Source organism: Pseudophryne corroboree, chromosome 11, assembly GCF_028390025.1.
Source record: "Pseudophryne corroboree isolate aPseCor3 chromosome 11, aPseCor3.hap2, whole genome shotgun sequence".
In the NCBI taxonomy this organism is placed as follows: Eukaryota; Metazoa; Chordata; class Amphibia; order Anura; family Myobatrachidae; genus Pseudophryne; species Pseudophryne corroboree.
Window position 1 is genome coordinate 93,350,463 of NC_086454.1, and position 23,685 is coordinate 93,374,147.

Sequence of the window (23,685 nt, forward strand, 5' to 3'; positions counted from 1 at the left end):
GGTGCCGGCCTTGGGAAAGTGCATACACACTGTGCCAGCAGCGACGAGCGACGGTGAGGGGAGAGGGGGCCAGCATGACCCTCTGCGGCGATGTTGCCCATCGGACCTGCATGTAGGTCAGATGAAGAATATCGCTGATGACGCACAAAGGCGCACATCATCAGCGACATGTCCTAGTGAGTACGCACCTTAAGGACTCTCCTAATAAAATAATGGTATTTATGCTAAACAGTAGGAAATTTATCAACGAAACAAAATACATAGGGGGAGATGTATCAAACCATCTGAAGAGGACAAATGGAGGTGTTGCCCACAGGCAACCAATCAGATTGTAGCTTTCCTTTGATAGAATGTTCAAAAAGTGTAAGCTTGAATCTGGTTGCTTGAGACGGTTTGATACATCTCCCGAGCAGGGATGGCCAATCGGCAGTCCTGTATCGATCTTCCTGATCAATGCAGAATTGGCATGATTGGGTAGATGAATATCGATCTTGAGAAACAAATACGCACTGCTCCTTTACTGGGCAGATTATGTTGAGGAGCAGCATACGGAGAACACTTTAGGGGGAGATGTACTAAGCAGTGATGAGTGGAGAAGTGAGCCAGTGGAGAAGTTGTCCATGGCAAACAATCAGCTGCTCTGTATTATTTTATAGTAGGCAAATTATAAATGTTACTTCAGCGCTGATTGGTTGCAATGGGCAACTTCTCCACTCTTATCACTGCTTAGTACATCTCCCCCTAGAGCAGTAACACAGGCAAGGCGAGGCCACATCCGTAATCCCAGTCACTGTCACGTTCACACGTCGATGAGTAATTAGGGAATGCCCCTTTATGTAAGACAAGCACACATGGGGGCGGGGCCATGAGACGTCACGTCTGTCAGCGCTTTGGCTAATCAGGTGGCCGGCCCCCTGGAGACGTGAGGTAGTGACGCGTTACGTCCGCGCCCGCAGGGTGACCAGTTCCCGGCGCTCTCATGGGGAAGAAAACGCGGGGCCTCTCAGGTCGGAGACCAATCCTGCAGCTATCGCCGCCGGGACCCCGGGCCGCCACTCGGGAGGAGGCCGGCTCTGGCTCAGAGGGTGAGTCCCCGGTGTTAGAGGCGGGTGCTTGAGTGTTGCCGGGGCCTACAAAGATGATGGCGGCCTAGTGATAGCTGGGGCCCTGTGCCGCGTCAGCCCTCATTGTGTGTCTCCCTGTAGACTCTGCGTGTACTGTGTATTGGGGCACATGGGGAGTATAGACTCTGTAGTGGCATTATATAGTGTGCCTGGTTATTACTGAGAGATGGGGACGAGGCTGATGTTAGCTTCTTATTCGGCCAGCTTCTTATTCGAGCTTCAGCTTCTTATTCAGATCATTCAGTTTTGCAAGGGTTAATGAGTGTTGGGCAACACATTTGACACCTGAAATTCACAGAGTAAGGTCCCTTTCATATGACCCACCTGTATTTTGGCTTGCCCAACACTGGTTTGGGCATGAAATACGCTGGCAAAGTGGGCACATACACTATAATTTACCATTTTGAATAAGTAGCTGTAGTTTTGCAAGGGTTAACGAGTCTCGGGCAACAATTTTGACACCTGAAATCAACTGAGTCGGGTCACTTGCATATGACCCACATGTATTTTGCCTTGCCCAACACTGGTTTGGGCATGAAATACGCTGGCAAAGTGGGCACCTTAACACTATCATTTTCTATTATTAATAAGTAGCTGTAGTTTTGCAAGGGTTAACGAGTGTCGGGCAAACATTTTGACACCTGAAATCAATAGAGTCGGGTCACTTGCATATGACCCACGTGGATTTTGCCTTGCCCAACACTGGTTTGGGCATGAAATACGCTGCCTCTTGGGCACCTTAACACTACCGTTTCTATTATGAATAAGTAGCTGTAGTTTTGCAAGGGTTAACGAGTCTCGGGCAACAATTTTGACACCTGAAATCAATAGTCGGGTCACTTGCATTTGACCCACATGTATTTTGTCTTGCCCAACACTGGTTGGGGCATGAAATACGCTGCCCAAGTGGGCACCTTAACAGTATCATTTTCTATTATGAATAAGTAGCTGTAGTTTTGCAAGGGTTAACGAGTCTCGGGCAACAATTTTGACATCTGAAATCAATAGTCGGGACACTTGCATATGACCCACATGTATTTTGCCTTGCCCAACACTGGTTTGGTCATGAAATACGCTGGCAAGGTGGGCACATACATAGTATTATGAATTACTATTTTGAATAAGTAGCTGTAGTTTTGCAAGGGTTAACGAGTCTCGGGCAACTATTTTGACACCTGAAATCAACTGAGTCTGGTCACTTGCATATGACCCACATGGATTTTGCCTTGCCCAACACTGGTTTGGGCATGAAATACCCTGGCAAAGTGGGCACATACACCACATTTTGATTTACTATTATGAATAAGTAGCTGTAGTTTTGCAAGGGTTAATGAGTCTCCGGCAACAAATTTGACACCTGAAATCAACAGAGTGGGTATCTTTTTAATAATAAAATTGCTACATTTATATGATAAATATGGTAAAATTCATAAAACAAGACACACAATATACACTGAATTGTTGTTAAGCTAACCAAAAAGAAAGCAACAAAGCTTGTATGGCTGCACACACTGCTAGTACAGCTTAACACAAATCATCTAGACCAGGCATGTCCAAATTGTGTCCCTCCAGCTGTTGTGAAACTACACATCCCAGCATGCCCTGACACAGCTTATCATTCCCTGACAGCAAAACTGTGTCAGGGCATGCTGGGATATGTAGTTTCACAACAGCTGGAGGGCCGCAGTTTGGACATGCCTGATCTAGACGAAACCAACCTACTATACAAACAATAAACATAATAACCACAAGCAATGAAAAAATGAATGAAACCTTTTAGCCACATGTAAACCATTTCAACAAAAAAAAAAACAGAAAAAGAAAATCTACGGGGAGGGGTATCTTTTAATAAGAAAATTGCAGCATATATTATATAAATATGGTAAAATTCATAAAACAAGACACACAGTATACACTGAATTGTTGTCTAGCTAACCAAACAGAAAGCAACAAAGCTTCTATGGCTGCACACACTGCCAGTACAGCTTAACACAAATCATCTAGACAAAACCAACCTACTATACAAACAATACACATCATAACCACAAGCAATGAAAAAATGAATAAAACCTTTCTCTATCGTCCTAAGTGGATGCTGGGGTTCCTGAAAGGACCATGGGGAATAGCGGCTCCGCAGGAGACAGGGCACAAAAGTAAAGCTTTTACAGGTCAGGTGGTGTGTACTGGCTCCTCCCCCTATGACCCTCCTCCAGACTCCAGTTAGATTTTTGTGCCCGGCCGAGAAGGGTGCAATTCTAGGTGGCTCTCATAAAGAGCTGCTTAGAGAGTTTAGCTTAGGTTTTTTATTTTACAGTGATTCCTGCTGGCAACAGGATCACTGCAACGAGGGACAGAGGGGAGAAGAAGTGAACTCACCTGCGTGCAGGATGGATTGGCTTCTTGGCTACTGGACATGAAGCTCCAGAGGGACGATCACAGGTACAGCCTGGATGGTCACCGGAGCCACGCCGCCGGCCCCCTCACAGATGCTGAAGCAAGAAGAGGTCCAGAATCGGCGGCTGAAGACTCCTGCAGTCTTCTTAAGGTAGCGCACAGCACTGCAGCTGTGCGCCATTTTCCTCTCAGCACACTTCACACGGCAGTCACTGAGGGTGCAGGGCGCTGGGGGGGGGGCGCCCTGGGAGGCAAATGAAAACCTTTAAAAAGGCTAAAAATACCTCACATATAGCCCCAGAGGCTATATGGAGATATTTACCCCTGCCTAAATGTACTAAATAGCGGGAGACGAGCCCGCCGGAAAAGGGGCGGGGCCTATCTCCTCAGCACACGGCGCCATTTTCTGTCACAGCTCCGCTGGTCAGGAAGGCTCCCAGGTCTCTCCCCTGCACTGCACTACAGAAACAGGGTATAACAGAGAGGGGGGGCAAAATAAATGGCAATATATTAATATAAAAGCAGCTATAAGGGAGCACTTAATCATAAGGCTATCCCTGTCATATATAGTGCTTTTTGGTGTGTGCTGGCAGACTCTCCCTCTGTCTCCCCAAAGGGCTAGTGGGTCCTGTCTTCGTATAGAGCATTCCCTGTGTGTCTGCTGTGTGTCGGTACGTGTGTGTCGACATGTATGAGGACGTTATTGGTGTGGAGGCGGAGCAATTGCCAAATATGAGGATGTCACCTTCTAGGGGGTCGACACCAGAATGGATGCCTTTATTTGTGGAATTACGGGATAGCGTCAACTCGCTTAAGCAGTCGTTTGCCGACATGAGGCGGCCGGACACTCAATTAGTGCCTGTCCAGGCGCCTCAAACACCGTCAGGGGCTGTAAAACGCCCCTTGCCTCAGTCGGTCGACACAGACCCAGACACAGGCACTGATTCCGGTGGTGAAGGTGACGAATCAACCGTATTTTCCAGTAGGGCCACACGTTATATGATTTTGGCAATAAAGGAGATGTTACATTTAGCTGATACTACAGGTACCACTAAACAGGGTATTATGTGGGGTGTGAAAAAACTACCAGTAGTTTTTACCGAATCAGAAGAATTAAATGACGTGTGTGATGAAGCGTGGGGTGCCCCGATAAAAAACTGCTAATTTCAAAGAAGTTATTGGCTTTATACCCTTTCCCGCCAGAGGTTAGGGAGCGCTGGGAAACACCTCCTAGGGTGGACAAAGCGCTAACACGCTCATCAAAACAAGTGGCGTTACCCTCTCCTGAGACGGCCGCACTTAAAGATCCATCAGATAGGAGGATGGAAAATATCCAAAAAGGTATATACACACATGCAGGTGTTATACTATGACCAGCTATTGCGACTGCCTGGATGTGCAGTGCTGGGGTAGTTTGGTCAGAGTCCCTGATCGAAAATATTGATACCCTGGACAGGGACAATATTTTACTGTCGTTAGAACAAATAAAGGATGCATTTCTTTATATGCGTGATGCACAGAGAGATATCTGCACACTGGCATCACGGGTAAGTGCTATGTCCATTTCGGCCAGAAGAGCTTTATGGACACGACAGTGGACAGGCGATGCGTAGAGGAGTTATTTGGGGTCGGTCTATCGGATTTGGTGGCCACGGCTACGGCCGGGAAATCCACCTTTCTACCTCAAGTCACTCCCCAACTGAAAAAGGCACCGACTTTTCAACGCAGCCCTTTCGTTCCTTTAAAAATAAGAGAGCAAAGGGCTATTCATATCTGCCACGAGGCAGAGGACGAGGGAAGAGACAGCAACAGGCAGCTCCTTCCCAGGAACAGAAGCCCTCCCCGGCTTCTACAAAAGCCTCAGCATGACGCTGGGGCTTCGCAAGCGGACTCGGGGGCGGTAGGCGGTCGTCTCAAGAATTACAGCGCGCAGTGGGCTCACTCGCAGGTAAATCCCTGGATCCTGCAGATAATATCTCAGGGGTACAGGTTGAAATTAGAGACAGAGCCACCTCGCCGTTTCCTGAAGTCTGCTTTACCAACGTCCCCCTCAGAAAGGGAGACGGTTTTGGAAGCCATTCACAAGCTGTATTCTCAGCAGGTGATAGTCAAGGTACCTCTTCTACAACAAGGGAAGGGGTATTATTCCACTCTTTTTGTGGTACCGAAGCCGGATGGCTCGGTAAGGCCTATTCTAAATCTGAAGTCCTTGAACCTGTACATAAAGAAGTCCAAGTTCAAGATGGAGTCACTCAGAGCAGTGATAGCGAACCTGGAAGAAGGGGACTTTATGGTATCCTTGGACATCAAGGATGCGTATCTCCACGTTCCAATTACCCCTCACACCAGGGGTACCTCAGGTTCGTTGTACAAAACTGTCACTATCAGTTTCAGACGCTGCCGATTGGTTTGTCCACGGCACCTCGGGTCTTTACAAAGGTAATGGCCGAGATAATATTTCTTCTTCGAAGAAAAGGCGTATTAATTATCCCATACTTGGACGATCTCCTAATAAGGGCAAGGTCCAGAGAACAGCTAGAGATGGGTTTAGCACTATCTCAAGAGGTGCTAAAGCAGCACGGATGGATTCTGAATATTCCAAAATCCCAATTAATGCCGACAACTCGTCTGCTGTTCCTGGGGATGATTCTGGACACAGTTCAGAAAAAGGTTTTTCTTCCCGAAGAAAAAGCCAAGGAGTTATCTGACCTGGTCAGGAACCTCCTAAAACCAGGAAAGGTGTCTGTACATCAATGCACAAGAGTCCTGGGAAAAAATGGTAGCTTCTTACGAAGCAATCCCTTTCGGCAGATTCCATGCAAAGGGATCTGTTGGACAAATGGTCAGGGTCGCATCTTCAGATGCACCTGCGGATAACCCTGTCGCCGAGGACAAGGGTATCCCTTCTGTGGTGATTGCAGGAGGCTCATCTATTGGAGGGCCGCAGATTCGGCATGCAGGATTGGATCCTGGTGACCACGGAGGCCAGCCTGAGAGGCTGGGGAGCAGTCACACAGGGAAGAAATTTCCAGGGAGTGTGGTCGAGCCTGAAAAAGTCTCTTCACATAAGCATTCTGGAACTAAGAGCAATCTACAATGCTCTAAGCCAGGCGGAACCTCTGCTTCAAGGAAGACCGGTGTTGATCCAGTCGGACAACATCACGGCAGTCGCCCATGTAAACAGACAGGGCGGCACAAGAAGCAGGAGGGCAATGGCAGAAGCTGCCAGGATCCTTCGCTGGGCGGAGAATCACGTGATAGCACTGTCAGCAGTATTCATCCCGGGCGTGGACAACTGGGAAGCAGACTTCCTCAGCAGACACGACCTTCACCCGGGAGAGTGGGGACTTCATCCAGAAGTTTTCCACATGCTATTAAACCGTTGGGTAAAACCAATGGTGGACATGATGGCGTCTCGCCTCAACAAAACACTGGACAGGTATTGCGCCAGGTCAAGAGATCCGCAGGCAATAGCTGTGGACGCGCTGGTAACACCTTGGGTGTACCAGTCGGTATATGTGTTTCCTCCTCTGCCTCTCATACCAAGGGTATTGAGGATTATACGGCAAAGAGGAGTAAGACTAGTGGCTCCGGATTGGCCAAGAAGGACTTGGTACCCGGAACTTCAAGAGATGGTCACGGACGATCCGTGGCCTCTACTTCTGAGAAGGGACCTGCTTCAGCAGGGTACTTGTCTTTTTCAAGAATTACCGCGGCTGCGTTTGACGGCATGGCGTTTGAATGCCAGATCCTAAAAGGAAAAGGCATTCCAGAAGAAGTCATTCCTACCTTGATAAAGGCAAGGAAGGAAGTCACCGCGAAGCATTATCGCCGTATTTGGCGAAAATATGTTGCGTGGTGCGAGCAGCGGAGTGCTCCGATGGAGGAATTTCAACTGGGTCGTTTTCCTACATTTCCTGCAATCAGGATTGTCTATGGGTCTCAAATTGGGATCTATTAAGGTTCAAATTTCGGCCCTATCAATATTCTTCCAAAAAGAATTGGCCTCAGTCCCTGAGGTCCAGATTTTTATCAAAGGAGTACTGCATATACAGCCTCCTGTGGTGCCTAAGGTGGCACCGTGGGATCTAAATGTAGTTTTAGATTTCCTCAAATCCAATTGGTTTGAACCACTAAAGAATGTGGATTTGAAATATCTCACATGGAAAGTGACTATGTTACTGGCCCTGGCTTCGGCCGGGAGAGTATCTGAACTGGCGGCTTTGTTTTATAAAAGCCCTTATTTAATTTTCCATTCGACATAGGGCAGAGCTGCGGACGCGTCCGCATTTTCTCCCTAAGGTGGTATCAGCGTTTCACCTGAACCAGCCTATTGTAGTGCCTGCGGCTACAGACGACTTGAAGGACTCCAAGTTGTTGGACGTTGTCAGAGCCTTAAAAATATACATTTAAAGGACGGCTGGAGTCAGAAAATCTGACTCGCTGTTTATACTGTATGCACCCAACAAGTTGGGTGCACCTGCTTCTAAGCAGTCGATTGCTCGTTGGATTTGTAACAAAATTCAACTTGTACATTCTGTGGCAGGCCTGCCACAGCCTAAATCTGTTAAGGCCCATTCCGCAAGGAAGGTGGGCTCATCTTGGGCGGCTGCCCGAGGGGTCTCGGCATTACAACTCTGCCGAGCAGCTACGTGGTCAGGGGAGAACACGTTTGTAAATTTTTACAAATTTGATACCCTGGCAAAGGAGGACCTGGAGTTCTCTCATTCGGTGCTGCAGAGTCATCCGCACTCTCCCGCCCGTTTGGGAGCTTTGGTATAATCCCCATGGTCCTTTCAGGAACCCCAGCATCCACTTAGGACGATAGAGAAAATAAGAATTTACTTACCGATAATTCTATTTCTCGGAGTCCGTAGTGGATGCTGGGCGCCCATCCCAAGTGCGGATTATCTGCAATACTTGTACATAGTTATTGTTAACTAATTCGGGTTATTGTTTAGGAAGCCATCTTTCAGAGGCTCCTCTGTTATCATACTGTTAACTGGGTTTAGATCACAAGTTGTACGGTGTGATTGGTGTGGCTGGTATGAGTCTTACCCGGGATTCAAAATCCTCCCTTATTGTGTACGCTCGTCCGGGCACAGTACCTAACTGGAGTCTGGAGGAGGGTCATAGGGGGAGGAGCCAGTACACACCACCTGACCTGTAAAAGCTTTACTTTTGTGCCCTGTCTCCTGCGGAGCCGCTATTCCCCATGGTCCTTTCAGGAACCCCAGCATCCACTACGGACTCCGAGAAATAGAATTATCGGTAAGTAAATTCTTATTTTTAGCCACATGTAAACCGTTTCAAAAAAAAAAAAAAAAGACAATCTACGGGGAGGTGAAGAACAGAAAGCCAGAAGATGAACAAGAAAAGGATTTCTGCTACCCAATCAAGGGGGTTTCAAGTGGTGTCAGAGCCTGGACCACTCGACAGCATCCAACCTCCTCCTGTCCATATCCATCATCCTCCCTAATCTCGTGTAGAATATTTCCCACCACCACTTCACAGGGGAGGACCTTTGCTCTGAGGGAAACCTGACACCGTGCACTCCATGTGTGAAACCTAATTGCTAAACTAACTAAAAAAATTTGGTTTAAATTATATCCTTCATACCCTTTGAACGTCCCATAAACCCACTCAGGGTAACTATGCCCGAAAGGCACGGGATGCATAAGGCCCTTGAAACTGCTTTACAAACCTTTATATTGAAGGGACACTCAAGGAGGAAGTGGTCCATTGTCTCCTCCTCCCCTAGACATTCCTCACGTGGGCAACCACGATCATCGGCACTTTGGCACTTGAGATTACCCCGCACATAAATTCTCCCTTGGAAGGAAAGCCAGGCAATATCCCTGAACTTCAGTGGGATTCTCCGAGAATTAATCAGAGACAACCCAACTGAGCAGACACTGACCGGGCAGTCCCTTAATGACAGCGGGGCATAGAAGTGAGTCTATAAAAATCTTCTCTCCAACTCCCTTCTAGAGAAGTTTTTGACTTCACCCGCCTCCAGCCCCCAAAGCCTCGTCATCTTCAAGCACAGTATAACGTAGATCGGGAGGTAGCCATGCCGGACTCCAAGGGTTTTTACTCGGACACCATACATCCATAACCCGAGGAAGGGAGACACCTAGGCCCTAAAACTTTCTACCCATCAAGGGGGAGTTTCTAGAAACAAACTCCCTAGATTTAGCTTTAAATAAGTTGTAGCGAAAAACACTGCAGGGTTGACCTTACTCAGCCCCCCTTGTTCCCTCGATCAGTAGGTAATCCATCTCTTGACCAGATTTATTCCATTCCCCCATAACACTGTGTAGGGAGGGGATTGGGGAAGGGAGGTGAAGGGGTGCGCCCATGACCGCTACAAGGGGTGCACATCAGGCAGAGAGAGGACACTCCCTATCTACCCAGTCAGCACACAGCATGTAAAAATGATGTCCAGCACAGGACAATCCACCCACCAAGACGGTCACCGTTTCATCACAAATAATAAGTACTGTACCTTTGAAAATTTTGGTTGACCCTGGGCTACTCAGAATATTGAGTATGCAGTTGCATTGGACATTATGTTTTAAGTCACATCAATAGCAGCTGACGTCAGATGCATGCGTTGAAAACCACCATGACACTCCTGCATTTTTTTAACCACTCCCTGAAAATGCACATAAACGCCCATCATCTGTCAATCAATCTGTGATCGCATCCCATCAGCTAACTACTGTAGCTTGAAACTCAGCAGCCGCTGAAACATTACTTACCAAATAACAATGCAGTACTTAACTAAAAACAAAGTTGTACTGAACCAAATAACCACTGCAGGAAAACGAAGCACTGGGTTGACTCAGCATCCTCTACGGACTACGAGAAAAGGATTAACCGGTAGCTAATTAAAATCCTATTCTCTCTTACGTCCTAGAGGATGCTGGGGTCCACATTAGTACCATGGGGATGTACCAAAGCTCTCAGAACGGGAGGGAGATCGTGGAGGCTCCTGCAGAACTGATTGACCAAACTTCAGGTCCTCAGAGGCCAAAGTATCGAACTTGTAGAACTTAGCAAACATGTTCCACCCCGACCAAGTAGCCGCTCGGCAAAGCTGTAAAGCTGAGACAACCCGGGCAGCTGCCCAGGAAGACCCCACCTTACGAGTAGAGTGAGTCTTAACCAATTTCGGACACTGCAATCCTGCCGTAGAGTATGCATGCTGGATAATGAACCTGATCCAGCGAGAAATCGTCTGCTTAGAAGCAGGACACCCAATTTTCTTGGGATCATACAGGACAAACGGAGAGTCCGATTTTCTGTGACGAAAAGTCCTCTTCACATAGATTCTCAAAGACCTCACAACATCCAAGGACTTTGATGTTATCGAGAAGTCAGTAGCCACTGGCACCACAATAGGTTGGTTGATATGAAAAGCCGACACAACCTTTGGAAGGAACTGCTGACACGTCCTGAGCTCAGCTCTAGCTTCATGGTAGATTAAATAGGGGCTCTTACAGGACAAAGCCCCCAATTCCGACACAAGTCGATAGTGTTCACTCTAGGAGTGAAATGGGGCAGGGCGCCGGACTCAGGGGGGCACAGCGCGTGCGTCCAAAATGGGGGCGCGGCCACGCAAATTAGGGGGCGTGGCCACGCCTCCGTCATTTTAGGGGGCGGTGCGGCCCACAGACGCTACTATAGAGAGCGTCTGTGGCCGCCGACGTCACTGTCGGGGGCATGCCCAGCACCTCCATCGGTGCTGGGCTTCCCCCAGCCCTCTCCCAATGCGTGAATGGATGCCGCGCGCATGCGCACGGCATCTATACACGCCGGGAGGGCAGGGAGCGAGCGGCTGTTCTAGCAGGGCGCCGCAAAAGGGGCAGGGCGGGTTTTGCCTGTTAAAAAAACGGGCAGGGCGCGGCGCCCTGCTAAAACAGCCTAGAGTGAACACTAGTCGAGCAGAAGCTAAGTCCAACAAAGTGACAGCCTTCCATGAGAAACTTAATTTCAGCCTCCTGTAAAGGCTCAAACCAATCCGACTGCAGGAACTGCAACACCATGTTAAGATCCCAGGGTGCCTTAGGCGCCACAAAGGGAGGTTGGATGTGCAGAACCCATTTCAAAAAGGTTTGGACCTCAGGGAGGGCAGACAATTGTTTCTGAAAGAAAATGTATAAGGCCGAAATTTGGACCTTTATCGATCTCAAACGCAGACCCATATCCACACCTGCTTGCAGGAAGATGAGAAACCGTCCAAGTTGAAACTCCACCGTAGGAAATTTCTTGGGCTAAGATCTGGCGTTCTACAGACATGCCGTCAAATGTAGCCGCAGTAAGTCCTGATAGGCAAACGGCCCCTGTTGCAGAAGGTCCTCGCAAAGAGGAAGAGGCCACAGATCTTCCAGCAGTAGGTCCAGAAGATCTGCGTACCAAGCTCGCCTTGGCCAGTCCGGAGCAATGAGAATTGCCTGAACCCTTGTTCTCTTTATGAGCTTTAGAATTCTTGGAATGAGTGGAAGTGGAGGGAACACATACACTGACTTGAACACCCATGGAGTTACCAGGGCATCCACCGCCACTGCTTGTGGGTCTCCCGACCTGGAACAGTACCTCAGAAATTTCTTGTTGAGACATGAGGCTATCATGTCTATTTGAGGCACGCCACAATGACTGGTCACATCTGTGAACACCTCTGGATGGAGGCCCCATTCTCCTGGATGGAGATCATGTCTGCTGAGGAAATCTGCTTCCCAGTTGTCCTCTCCTAGAAGGAAGATCGCTGACAGCGCCAACACGTGCCTTTCTGCCCAGAGAAGGATTCTTGTCACCTCTGACATTGCAGCCCTGCTTTTTGTTCCTCCCTGTCGGTTTATGTATGCCACCATCGTCACATTGTCTGACTGTACTTGAATGGCCCAATCTTGTAGAAGATGAGTCGCTTGGAGAAGACACGGCTCTTAGTTTCAGAATGTTTATTTGAAGAATTTCTTCCTGATTTGACCATCTGCCTTGGAAGGTTTCTCCTTGGGTGAACGCTCCCCAGCCTCTGAGACTTGCATCCATGGTCAGAAGGATCCAGTTCTGGATTCTGAACATGCGGCCCTCCAGAAGGTGAAGCATTTGCAACCACCAGAGGAGAAGAATCCTTGCCTTTGGTGAGAGACGTATCTTCTGGTGCATGTGCAGATGAGATCCCGATCATTTGTCTAGGAGATCCAACTGGAAGGGTCGAGCATGGAATCTCCCACACTGTAGAGCCATGTAGGAGGCAACCATCTTCCCCAGAAGGCGAATGCACTGATGAACCGATACCCGGGCAGGTTTCAAGACATCCCGGAACATGGATTGAATCGCCAACGCTTTTTCCCTTGGAAAAAACACCCTCTACACTTTTGTGTCGAGGACCATCCCCAGGAAAGACAATCTCCTTGTCGGCTCCAGATGTGATTTTGGAAGGTTCAGGATTCCTGAGCAGTTGAGTCATAAGAGCAATAGACTGCAATAACCTCTCCCTGGACACTGTCTTTACCAGTAGATCGTCCAGGTATGGAATTATGTTCACTGCCTGCCTGCGGAGGAGAACCATCATCTCTGACATCACCTTGGTGAACACCCTCGGTGCCATGGAGAGACCGAATGGCAGTGCCTGGAACTGAAAGTGAATGTCCAACAGTGCGCAACGGAGATAAGCCTAATGCGTCTGCCAAATTGGAATGTGGAGGTATGCATCCTTGATATCCAGGGATACCAGAAACTCCCCCTCCTCCAGGCCTGAGATCACCGCTTTCAGAGACTCCATTTTGAATTTGAACTCCCTCAGATAGGGGTTTAACGATTTAAAATTCAAAATTGGCCTGACTGAACCATCCGGTTTCGGTACCATGAAAAGGTTTTAATAGTATCCCTTGTTGTGCATATGAGGTGGAACTGGGACAATGACCTTTGACCCTTCCAATTTTTGGATGGCTTCCTGTAGGATAGCCCTGTCTGCCAGCAAAGCTGGTAAGCCTGATTTGAAGAATCGGGGAGGTGGGGGTTTTCGAAACTCCAGCCTGTACCCCTGGGACACAATGTCCTGTACCCAGGGGTCCATACCAGACGACACCCACACATGGCTGAATCGTCTTAGCCTCACCACCACCTGCCCCTCCTCCAGGCCATGTGATCCACGTCATGCTGAGGATTTTGATGTACCAGAAGGAGGCTTCTGGTCCTGGGAGCCTGCAGTAGCAGGTTTTGGGGATTTTCCCACCCTCCTCTAAAGAAGGTGTTATGCGGCTTGTTGTTTCTTGATTTAGGAGTCCGAATGGACTTTGACGTAGCTGAAGAAAAGGGCTTCTTCATAGCAGGCACAGCTGAAGGAAGAAAAGGTGACTTACCCGCAGTTGTCGTTGAAATCCACGCATCCAGTGCTTCCCCAAATAGAGCCTGACCTGTGTAGTGCAGGTTCTCCACGCCTCTCCTGGATTCCGTGTCAGCAGACCATTGGCGCAGCCAGAGTCCTCTACGAGCCGAGACCGACATAGAAGATATCGCAGCAGCCATAGAACCCAGGTCATTCATGGATTGGTAAATACCGTAGAATCCTGTATGTTACGTAAAAACAATTCAACGTCCCTTTTATCCATTGTTCCAAGTCCTCAAGTAACGTGCCAGACCACTTTACTATAGCTTTAGAAATCCATGCACAGGCAATGGTAGGCCGTAGTATCGTCCCCGAAGCCATGTATATGGATTTGAGCGCAGTGTCAATTTTGTGATCAGCTGGTTCGTTCAATGTGGCAGATCCCGGGACAGGTAAAACCACATTCTTTGACAGTCTGGACACCGATGCGTCAACTATGGGTGGGTTTTCCCATTTCTTTCTATCCTCCTCAGGGAAGGGGAATGCCACCAGAACCTTTCTGGTGATCTGTCGTTTTTTTTATCTGGGTTTTACCAGGATTTTTCAAATATAGCATTTAACTCTTTAGACGCAGGAAAGGTTAGCAAGGCTTTCTTATTATCTGTGAAGTAAGCCTCCTCAACCTGCTCAGGTTTTGTGTCAGCAATATTTAACACATCTCTAATGGCTTCAATCATCAACTGTACCCACTTTGCAAGAGATGCCGCCCCCTTCAGCATGTCCCCATCACCGCCTACCGTGTCAGAGTCGGTATCCGTGTCATCTTGCATAATCTGAGCAAGAGCACGCTTTTGAGAGTGAGTGCCAGGGGGCCCTGAAGGTGCCAACCTAGACCAAACAGCCATAGAATTCTGTAAAACCTGAGTTGCAGTTTCATTCTGTGCTACCCTAGCAGAAATCTGAGAGATCATACTCTTAATAGAGGTTAACCACTCAGTTTCTCTTATTGGAATCTATGTTAAACCACAGCAATCCTTATCACATGGAATGGGATCATCCTGAGAGGACATATCCTATGCAGCATATGACACAGAGTTCCTAGACATGGCTTTTTGTGAGACAGCAAACACCCCCACACACACAGGGAAATGGCAGACAGAGTTTCCCCACTGAGAATGTCGAGAGAGTGTTAGGTTCCTGGTGCTCAGAACTAGAGAGATGTTGCGAAGAGAGTCCAGAGCACCAGGACGTGACGCTGAAATAAGGGGTGGTACGGGAATAGCCCCTAGCACCCTACCTCCGTTGTTTTACCCGTGTGGTCAGTTCACGCCTGAGTGACTATGGTTTCTTGGGCCCACGGCAGCCGCGTTTGAAGGGCGGATTAGGTCTGCCCAACTCCGATGCCCCCAGATCTTAGAGTGAGACAAGGCGTGAACCGAGACAGGATAATAACAAGGGGACCTCTAACTAAAGCAAACGGAAAGCTAGGGGCTACTAACTACCCTAAAACTAAATATATGTGCGGTACGCCGCCAAAGGAAAAGAACAACAAAAGATACCACTGTCCACTCCCCCACACGGCACCGCCGAGTTCTGGGGAGGACGGTGAAAAGCGGAAACCTCCGCAAAAACCACCAGTACAAAAGTAACACAAGGACTAAGCGGCCTAGGCCGCAACACGCGGCAGAAGCCGCTACTCACGAAACCGGGAGAGAACCCCAACAAGCGAGAACCCCCAGATGACTGCAACAGGTTCACTTGGACAGGAAGGATTCCCAGGACCGGCTTCAGAACTCCAGAACTCAGGAGCACAGGGAGCAGGATCGACCAGATACAGCTGACCAGGAACAGACGTTGCAAGGCAGGAACAGCATACAGGAAGCTATCACCGGCGAGGCTGCAGTGTGCTGGCTCCCATAAAAAGACCCTGCTGGCCAATGACAGGAGGGCCAGCAAGACCAGACCCCAGACCCTAATTACTAGTTGCTGTGCAGCTGCCCTGCTGCACGAGCAACTAAACAATCCTATCTGGCAACGGGGAACGCGGTCCGCCAATGGCGTCCCTGTTGCTATGGACCCAGCGGCTGAGGACGCCCGGCGTCCTAGCGTTGCCAGGGACCCGGCGGCTACAGTACGCACGGCGTCCTGGCATTGCTAGGTGCCGGGCAGGGAGGGAGGTGCGGCGGCCGTGGGCGTCGCTCGGAAGCAGACCGAGCGGCGCAGCGGACCGCGGTACCTAACAGAGAGACACAGAGTTTGGAGCTAACCCACACACAGCGCATGTTAAGATAAAGGATACCCCTTACCAGCGCTAACTGTGTGCCTTAATAGTTTACAAAGTCTATTACACAGCCTCCCCCCCCCTTCTACAACCCCCTGGTAACGTACAGGTAGCTGGAGTTGATGTGGAGGGACAGCTCTCTCCTGTCAGCGTCCCTGCATGCAAGAAAGATGATGCTGAACGCTGCTGGGTCCGCTCTGAGAAGCTCCGCCCCCTTTCATTGCGCTGCTTCCCGCTCTGATTTGAATTATACTGGCCTGAGGTATGTGCTGGCGGTGATCCTGGGACCCTGACAGGCTTTCTAAATAGTGTAGGCTGTAAGCGCTGGCTCAGGTCACCCCTCTCAGCGCCGCACCAAGTACCACTAAGCCCTGGAGCGCAGTTAGTACTGCACTCCCTACCCTGATGCCGCCTTCTTCATACCTGGTCCCTACTTGTCAGGGGGTCCGGTAACTAACTCGCAACCGAAGTCTTCTGGCTCTGTACGGGGGTTGGCGGCATGCTGCTGGGGTGAGCGATCCCCTGTGGTGATGAACGTTCGATCCCCCAGGAGCTCAGTGTCCTGTCAGCGGAGATAGTGGCTCAGACCCCGCAGGGCGGAGACTACTCCCCCCCCCTTAGTCCCACGTAGTAGGGAGGCTGTTGCCAGCAGCCTCCTTGTGCCTAAACTCTATTGAAAAAATAAAGCTAAAGAAACTCCTATGGAGCCCCCCTAGCTGTGACCGGCTCCTCCGAGCACATTTTCTAAACGGAGTCTGGTAAGAGGGGCATAGAGGTAGGAGCCAGCCCACACTCTTAAACTCTTAAAGTGCCAGTGGCTCCTGGTGGACCCATCTATACCCCATGGTAGTAATCTGGACCCCAGCATCCTCTAGGATGTAAAAGATGCAGTTTCTGCTTCATCGTAAAACCTATTGATGCCTCTTGCCGGCACAGCTTAGATGCGCCTGCAGGAGAACCGGTGCCATCTTACCCATTGTGGCGGCTGCATGTGAAATAACACAGCTGCCACAATCATGCCTATGACACCACCCCCATTTGCGGCGCCCTGCCTGCCGTTTGCGCTGCCCCGCAACATTCTGTCTCCTCCCTGGAAAGGTAGCGTCGACGCCCCCCACCCCGCAACAATCTGCTCGATTGACAGAAAATTATAGTGTTAAGGTGCCCACTTGGGCAGCGTATTTCATGCCCAAACCAGTGTTAACCTTTGCCAAACTACAGCTACTTATTCATAATGGAAAATGATAGTGTTAACGTGCCCAATTGGGCAGCTTATTTCATGCCCAAACCAGTGTTGGGCAAGGCAAAATACATGTGGGTCATATGCAAGTGACCCGCCTCTATTGATTTCAGGTGTCAAAATTGTTGCCCGACACTCGTTAACCCTTGCAAAACTACAGCTACTTATTCAAAATAGTAATTCATAATACTGTGCATGTGCCCACCTTGCCAGCGTATTTCATGCCCAAAACAGTGTTGGGCAAGGCAAAATCCATGTGGGTCATATGCAAGTGACCCGACTATTGATTGTGTGTGTCAAAATTGTTGCCCGAGACTCGTTAACCCTTGCAAAGCTACAGCTACTTATTCATAATAGAAAATGATAGTGTTAAGGTGCCCACTTGGGAAGCGTATTTCATGCCCAAACCAGTGTTGGGCAAGTCAAAATCCATGTGGGTCATATGCAAGTGGCCCGACTCTATTGATTGCAGGTGTCAAAACTGTTGCCCGAGACTCGTTAACCCTTGCAAAACTACAGCTACTTATTCAAAATGGTAAATTATAGAGTATGTGCCCACTTTGCCAGCGTATTTCATGCCCAAACCAGCATTGGGCAAGCCAAAATACAGGTGGGTCATATAAAAGGGACCCTACTCTGTGAATTTCAGGTGTCAAATTTGTTGTCCAAGACTCATTAACCCTTGCAAAACTGAATGATCTGAATAAGAAGCTGAAGCTCAAATAAGAAGTGAATAAGAAGCTGTCCGAATAAGAAGTTAACTTCAGCCTCGTGAGATGGGGCACAGGAGCCTCAGCCCTCATTGTCTATAAGCCTATAGACTCTGCTTGAACTGTGTATGGGGCACAGGGGTAGTATAGACTCTGTGATAGGTGGTGTGCCGGGGGAATTACTGAGAGCTGGTATACACAAAGCTCAGCAAGGCCCAAGCCCTCAATGCATATCACCCTGTAAATAATATGGGGAGATATATCAAAGCTTACCGAGATCTAGCTTACCAGCCAATCAGATCCTAGCTGTCATTTTTCAAACACAGCCTGTAAAGTGACAGAAGCTGATTGGTTAGTACTTTTTCTCTGACGTCCTAGTGGATGCTGGGAACTCCGTAAGGACCATGGGGAATAGACGGGCTCCGCAGGAGACTGGGCACTCTAAAAGAAAGATTAGGTACTATCTGGTGTGCACTGGCTCCTCCCTCCATGCCCCTCCTCCAGACCTCAGTTAGATTTCTGTGCCCGGCCGAGCTGGATGCACACTAGGGGCTCTCCTGAGCTCCTAGAAAGAAAGTATATTTTAGGTTTTTTATTTTACAGTGAGACCTGCTGGCAACAGGCTCACTGCAACGAGGGACTAAGGGGAGAAGAAGCGAACCTACCTGCTTGCAGCTAGCTTGGGCTTCTTAGGCTACTGGACACCATTAGCTCCAGAGGGATCGACCGCAGGACCCGTCCTTGGTGTTAGTTCCCGGAGCCGCGCCGCCGTCCCCCTTACAGAGCCAGAAGCATGAAGATGGTCCGGAAAATCGGCGGCAGAAGACTTCAGTCTTCACCAAGGTAGCGCACAGCACTGCAGCTGTGCGCCATTGCTCCTCATGTACACCTCACACTCCGGTCACTGATGGGTGCAGGGCGCTGGGGGGGGGCTTGGCTGGCAAAATAATCACAATATATAGCCCCAGAGGCTATATATGTGATAAATACCCCTGCCAGAATCCATAAAAAGGCGGGAGAAAAGTCAGCGAAAAAGGGGCGGAGCTATCTCCCTCAGCACACTGGCGCCATTTTCTCTTCACAGTGCAGCTGGAAGACAGCTCCCCAGGCTCTCCCCTGTAGTTTTCAGGCTCAAAGGGTTAGAAAGAGAGGGGGGGCACTAAATTTAGGCGCAATATTGTATATACAAGCAGCTATTGGGGAAAATTCACTCAGTTATAGTGTTAATCCCCACATTATATAGCGCTCTGGTGTGTGCTGGCATACTCTCTCTCTGTCTCCCCAAAGGGCTTTGTGGGGTCCTGTCCTCAGTCAGAGCATTCCCTGTGTGTGTGCGGTGTCGGTACGGCTGTGTCGACAAGTTTTGATGAGGAGGCTTATATGGTGACGGAGCAGATGCCGATAAATGTGATGTCGCCCCCTGTGGGGCCGACACCAGAGTGGATGGATAGGTGGAAGGTATTAACCGACAGTGTCAACTCCTTACATAAAAGGCTGGATGACGTAACAGCTATGGGACAGCCGGCTTTTCAGCCCGCGCCTGCCCAGGCGTCTCAAAGGCCATCAGGGGCTCAAAAACGCCCGCTCCCTCAGATGGCAGACACAGATGTCGACACGGAGTCTGACTCCAGTGTCGACGAGGTTGAGACATATACACAATCCACTAGGAACATCCGTGACTTGATCCCGGCAATAAAAAATGTGTTACACATTTCTGACATTAACCCAAGTACCACTAAAAAGGGTTTTATGTTTGGGGAGAAAAAGCAGGCAGTGTTTTGTTCCCCCATCAGATGAGTGAATGAAGTGTGTGAAAAAGCGTGGGTTCCCCCGATAAGAAACTGGTAATTTCTAAAAAGTTACTGTTGGCGTACCCTTTCCCGCCAGAGGATAAGTTACGCTGGGAGATATCCCCTAGGGTGGATAAGGCGCTCACACGTTTGTCAAAAAAGGTGGCACTGCCGTCTTAGGATACGGCCACTTTGAAGGTACCTGTTGATAAAAAGCAGGAGGCTATCCTGAAGTCTGTATTTACACACTCAGGTACTAGACTGAGACCTGCAGATATTGCTGCTGCAGCGTGGTCTGTGACCCTGTCAAACAGGGATACTAGTTTGCTAACATAAGAGCATATTAAAGACGTCGTCTTATATATGAAGGACGCACAGAGGGATATTTTACCGGCTGGCATCCAGAATTAATGTAATGTCCATTCTGTCGGGAGGGTATTAGAGACCCGACACTGGACAGGTAATGCTGACTTTAAAAGGCACATGGATCTGCCTTATACGGGTGAGGAATTGTTTGGGGATGGTCTCTGGGACCTCGTATCCACAGCAACAGCTGGGAAGAAAATATTTTACCTCAGGTTTCCTCACAGCCTAAGAAAGCACTGTATTATCAGGTACAGTCCTTTCGGCTTCAGAAAAGCAAGCGGGTCAAAGGCGCTTCCTTTCTGCACAGAGACTAGGGAAGAGGGAAAAAGCTGCTCCAGTCAGCCAGTTCCCAGAATCAAAATTCTTCCCCCGCTTCCTCTGAGCCCACCGCATGATGCGGGGGCTCCACAGGCGTAGCCAAGTACGGTGGGGGGCCGCCTCAAAAATTTCAGCAATCAGTGGGCTCGCTCACAGGATCCCTGGATCCTTCAAGTAGTATCTCAGGGGTACAAGTTGGAATTCGAGATGTCTCCCCCCCCCCCGCCGTTTTCCTCAAATCTGCCTTGCCGACAACTCCCTCGGGCAGGGAGGCTGTGCTAGAGGCAAGTCACAAGCTGTATTCCCAGCAGGTGATAGTCAAGGTGCCCCTACTTCAACAAGGAGGGGGTTACTATTCCACACTGTTTGTGGTACCGAAACCGGACGGTTCGGTGAGACCCATTTTAAATTTGAAATCCTTGAACACATACATAAAAAAATTAAAGTTCAAGATGGAATCGCTCAGGGCGGTTATTGCAAGCCTGGACGAGGGGGATTACATGGTATTCCTGGACATCAAGGATGCTTACCTGCATGTCCCCATTTACCATCCTCACCAGGAGTACCTCAGATTTGTGGTACAGGATTGCCATTACCAATTCCAGACACTGCCGTTTGGACTGTCCACGGCACCGAGGGTGTTTACCAAGGTAATGGCAGAAATGATGATACTCCTTCGGAAAAAGGGAGTTTTAATTATCCCGTACTTGGACGTTCTCCTTATAAGGGCGAGGTCCAAGGAGCAGTTGTTGGTCGGAATAGCACTATCTCGGGAAGTGCTACAACAGCACGGATGGATTCTAAACATTCCACAGCTGGTTCCTTCCACACGCCTACTGTTCCTGGGGATGGTTCTGGACACAGAACAGAAAAAAGTGTTTCTCCCGCAGGAGAAAGCCAAGGAGCTGTCATCTCTAGTCAGAGACCTCCTGAAACCAAAACAGGTATCGGTGCATCTCTGCACACGAATCCTCGGAAAAATGGTAGCTTCATACGAAGCAATTCCATTCGGCAGGTTCCATGCAAGAACCTTTCAGTGGGACCTCTTGGACAAGTGGTCGGGATCGCATCTTCAGATGCATCGGCTGATAACCCTGTCTCCAAGGACCAGGGTGTCTCTGCTGTGGTGGCTGCAGAGTGCTCTTCTTCTAGAGGGCCGCAGATTCGGCATACAGGACTGGGTCCTGGTGACCACGGATGCCAGCCTTCGAGGCTGGGGGGCAGTCACACAGGGAAGAAATTTCCAAGGACTTTGGTCAAGTCAGGAGTCGTCCCTACACATAAATATTCTGGAACTGAGGGCCATTTACAATGCCCTAAGTCAGGCAAGGCCCCTGCTTCAAAACCAGCCGGTACTGATCCAATCAGACAACATCACGGCAGTCGCCCATGTAAACCGACAGGACGGCACAAGAAGCAGGATGGCAATGGCAGAAGCCACAAGGATTCTCCGATGGGCGGAAAATCACGTCTTAGCACTGTCAGCAGTGTTCATTCCGGGAGTGGACAACTGGGAAGCAGACTTCCTCAGCAGACGCGACCTACACCCGGGAGAGTGGGGACTTCATCCATAAGTCTTCCAACTGTTGGTAAACCGTTGGGAAAGGCCACAAGTGGACATGATGGCGTCCCGCCTCAACAAAAAGCTAAAGAAATATTGCGCCAGGTCAAGGGACCCTCAGGCGATAGCTGTGGACGCTCTAGTGACACCGTGGGTGTACCAGTCGTTTTATGTGTTCCCTCCACTGCCTCTCATACCAAAGGTACTGAGAATAATAAGAAGGCGAGGAGTAAGAACGATACTCGTGGTTCCGGATTGGCCAAGAAGAGCTTGGTACCCAGAACTTCAAGAAATGATATCAGAGGACCCATGGCCTCTACCGCTCAGACAGGATCTGCTACAGCAGGGGCCCTGTCTGTTCCAAGACTTACCGCGGCTGCGTTTGACGGCATGGCGGTTGAATTCCGGATCCTAAAGGAAAAGGGCATTCCGGAGGAAGTCATTCCTACGCTGATAAAAGCCAGGAAAGAAGTAACCGCAAACCATTATCACCGTATTTGGCGAAAATATGTTGCGTGGTGTGAGGCCAGGAAGGCCCCTACAGAGGAATTTCAGCTAGGTCGTTTTCTGCACTTCCTACAGTCGGGAGTGACTATGGGCCTAAAATTGGGTTCCATTAAGGTCCAGATTTCGGCTCTGTCGATTTTCTTCCAGAAAGAGCTGGCTTCAATGCCTGAAGTTCAGACATTTGTAAAGGGAGTGCTACATATTCAGCCCCCTTTTGTGCCTCCTGTGGCACCTTGGGATCTCAACGTGGTGTTGAGTTTCCTGAAATCGCATTGGTTTGAGCCACTTAAAACTGTGGATCTGAAATATCTCACGTGGAAAGTGGTCATGTTATTGGCCTTGGCTTCGGCCAGGCGTGTGTCAGAATTGGCGGCTTTGTCATGTAAAAGCCCTTATCTGATTTTCCATATGGATAGGGCAGAATTGAGGACTCGTCCCCAGTTTCTCCCTAAGGTGGTATCAGCTTTTCACTTGAACCAACCTATTGTAGTGCCTGCGGCTACTAGGGGCTTGGAAGATTCCAAGTTACTGGACGTAGTCAGGGCCTTGAAAATTTATGTTTCCAGGACGGCTGGAGTCAGGAAAACTGACTCGCTTTTTATCCTGTATGCACCCAACAAACTAGGTGCTCCTGCTTCTAAGCAGACTATTGCTCGCTGGATTTGTAGCACAATTCAGCTGGCGCATTCTGCGGCTGGATTGCCGCATCCTAAATCAGTAAAAGCCCATTCCACGAGGAAAGTGGGCTCTTCTTGGGCGGCTGCCCGAGGGGTCTCGGCTTTACAACTTTGCCGAGCTGCAACTTGGTCAGGGGTAAACACGTTTGCTAAATTCTACAAATTTGATACCCTGGCTGAGGAGGACCTTGAGTTCTCTCATTCGGTGCTGCAGAGTCATCCGCACTCTCCCGCCCGTTTGGGAGCTTTGGTATAATCCCCATGGTCCTTACGGAGTTCCCAGCATCCACTAGGACGTCAGAGAAAATAAGATTTTACTCACCGGTAAATCTATTTCTCGTAGTCCGTAGTGGATGCTGGGCGCCCATCCCAAGTGCGGAT

The 23,685-nt window shown here is 49.3% G+C and overlaps 1 protein-coding gene across 1 annotated transcript in view; it reads left to right on the forward strand.

The window, feature by feature from the left end:
* The first annotated feature begins 913 nt into the window (after nucleotides 1–913).
* The window catches only part of FNBP4 (formin binding protein 4), a 47,386-nt gene continuing 24,614 nt past the window's right edge, over nucleotides 914–23,685 (forward strand). Inside the window, exon 1 of the mRNA XM_063944552.1 lies at nucleotides 914–1,085. Within this exon, the coding sequence (XP_063800622.1) occupies nucleotides 980–1,085 (106 nt within the window). The 5' untranslated portion in view covers nucleotides 914–979. The remainder of the gene's footprint in view (nucleotides 1,086–23,685) is intronic.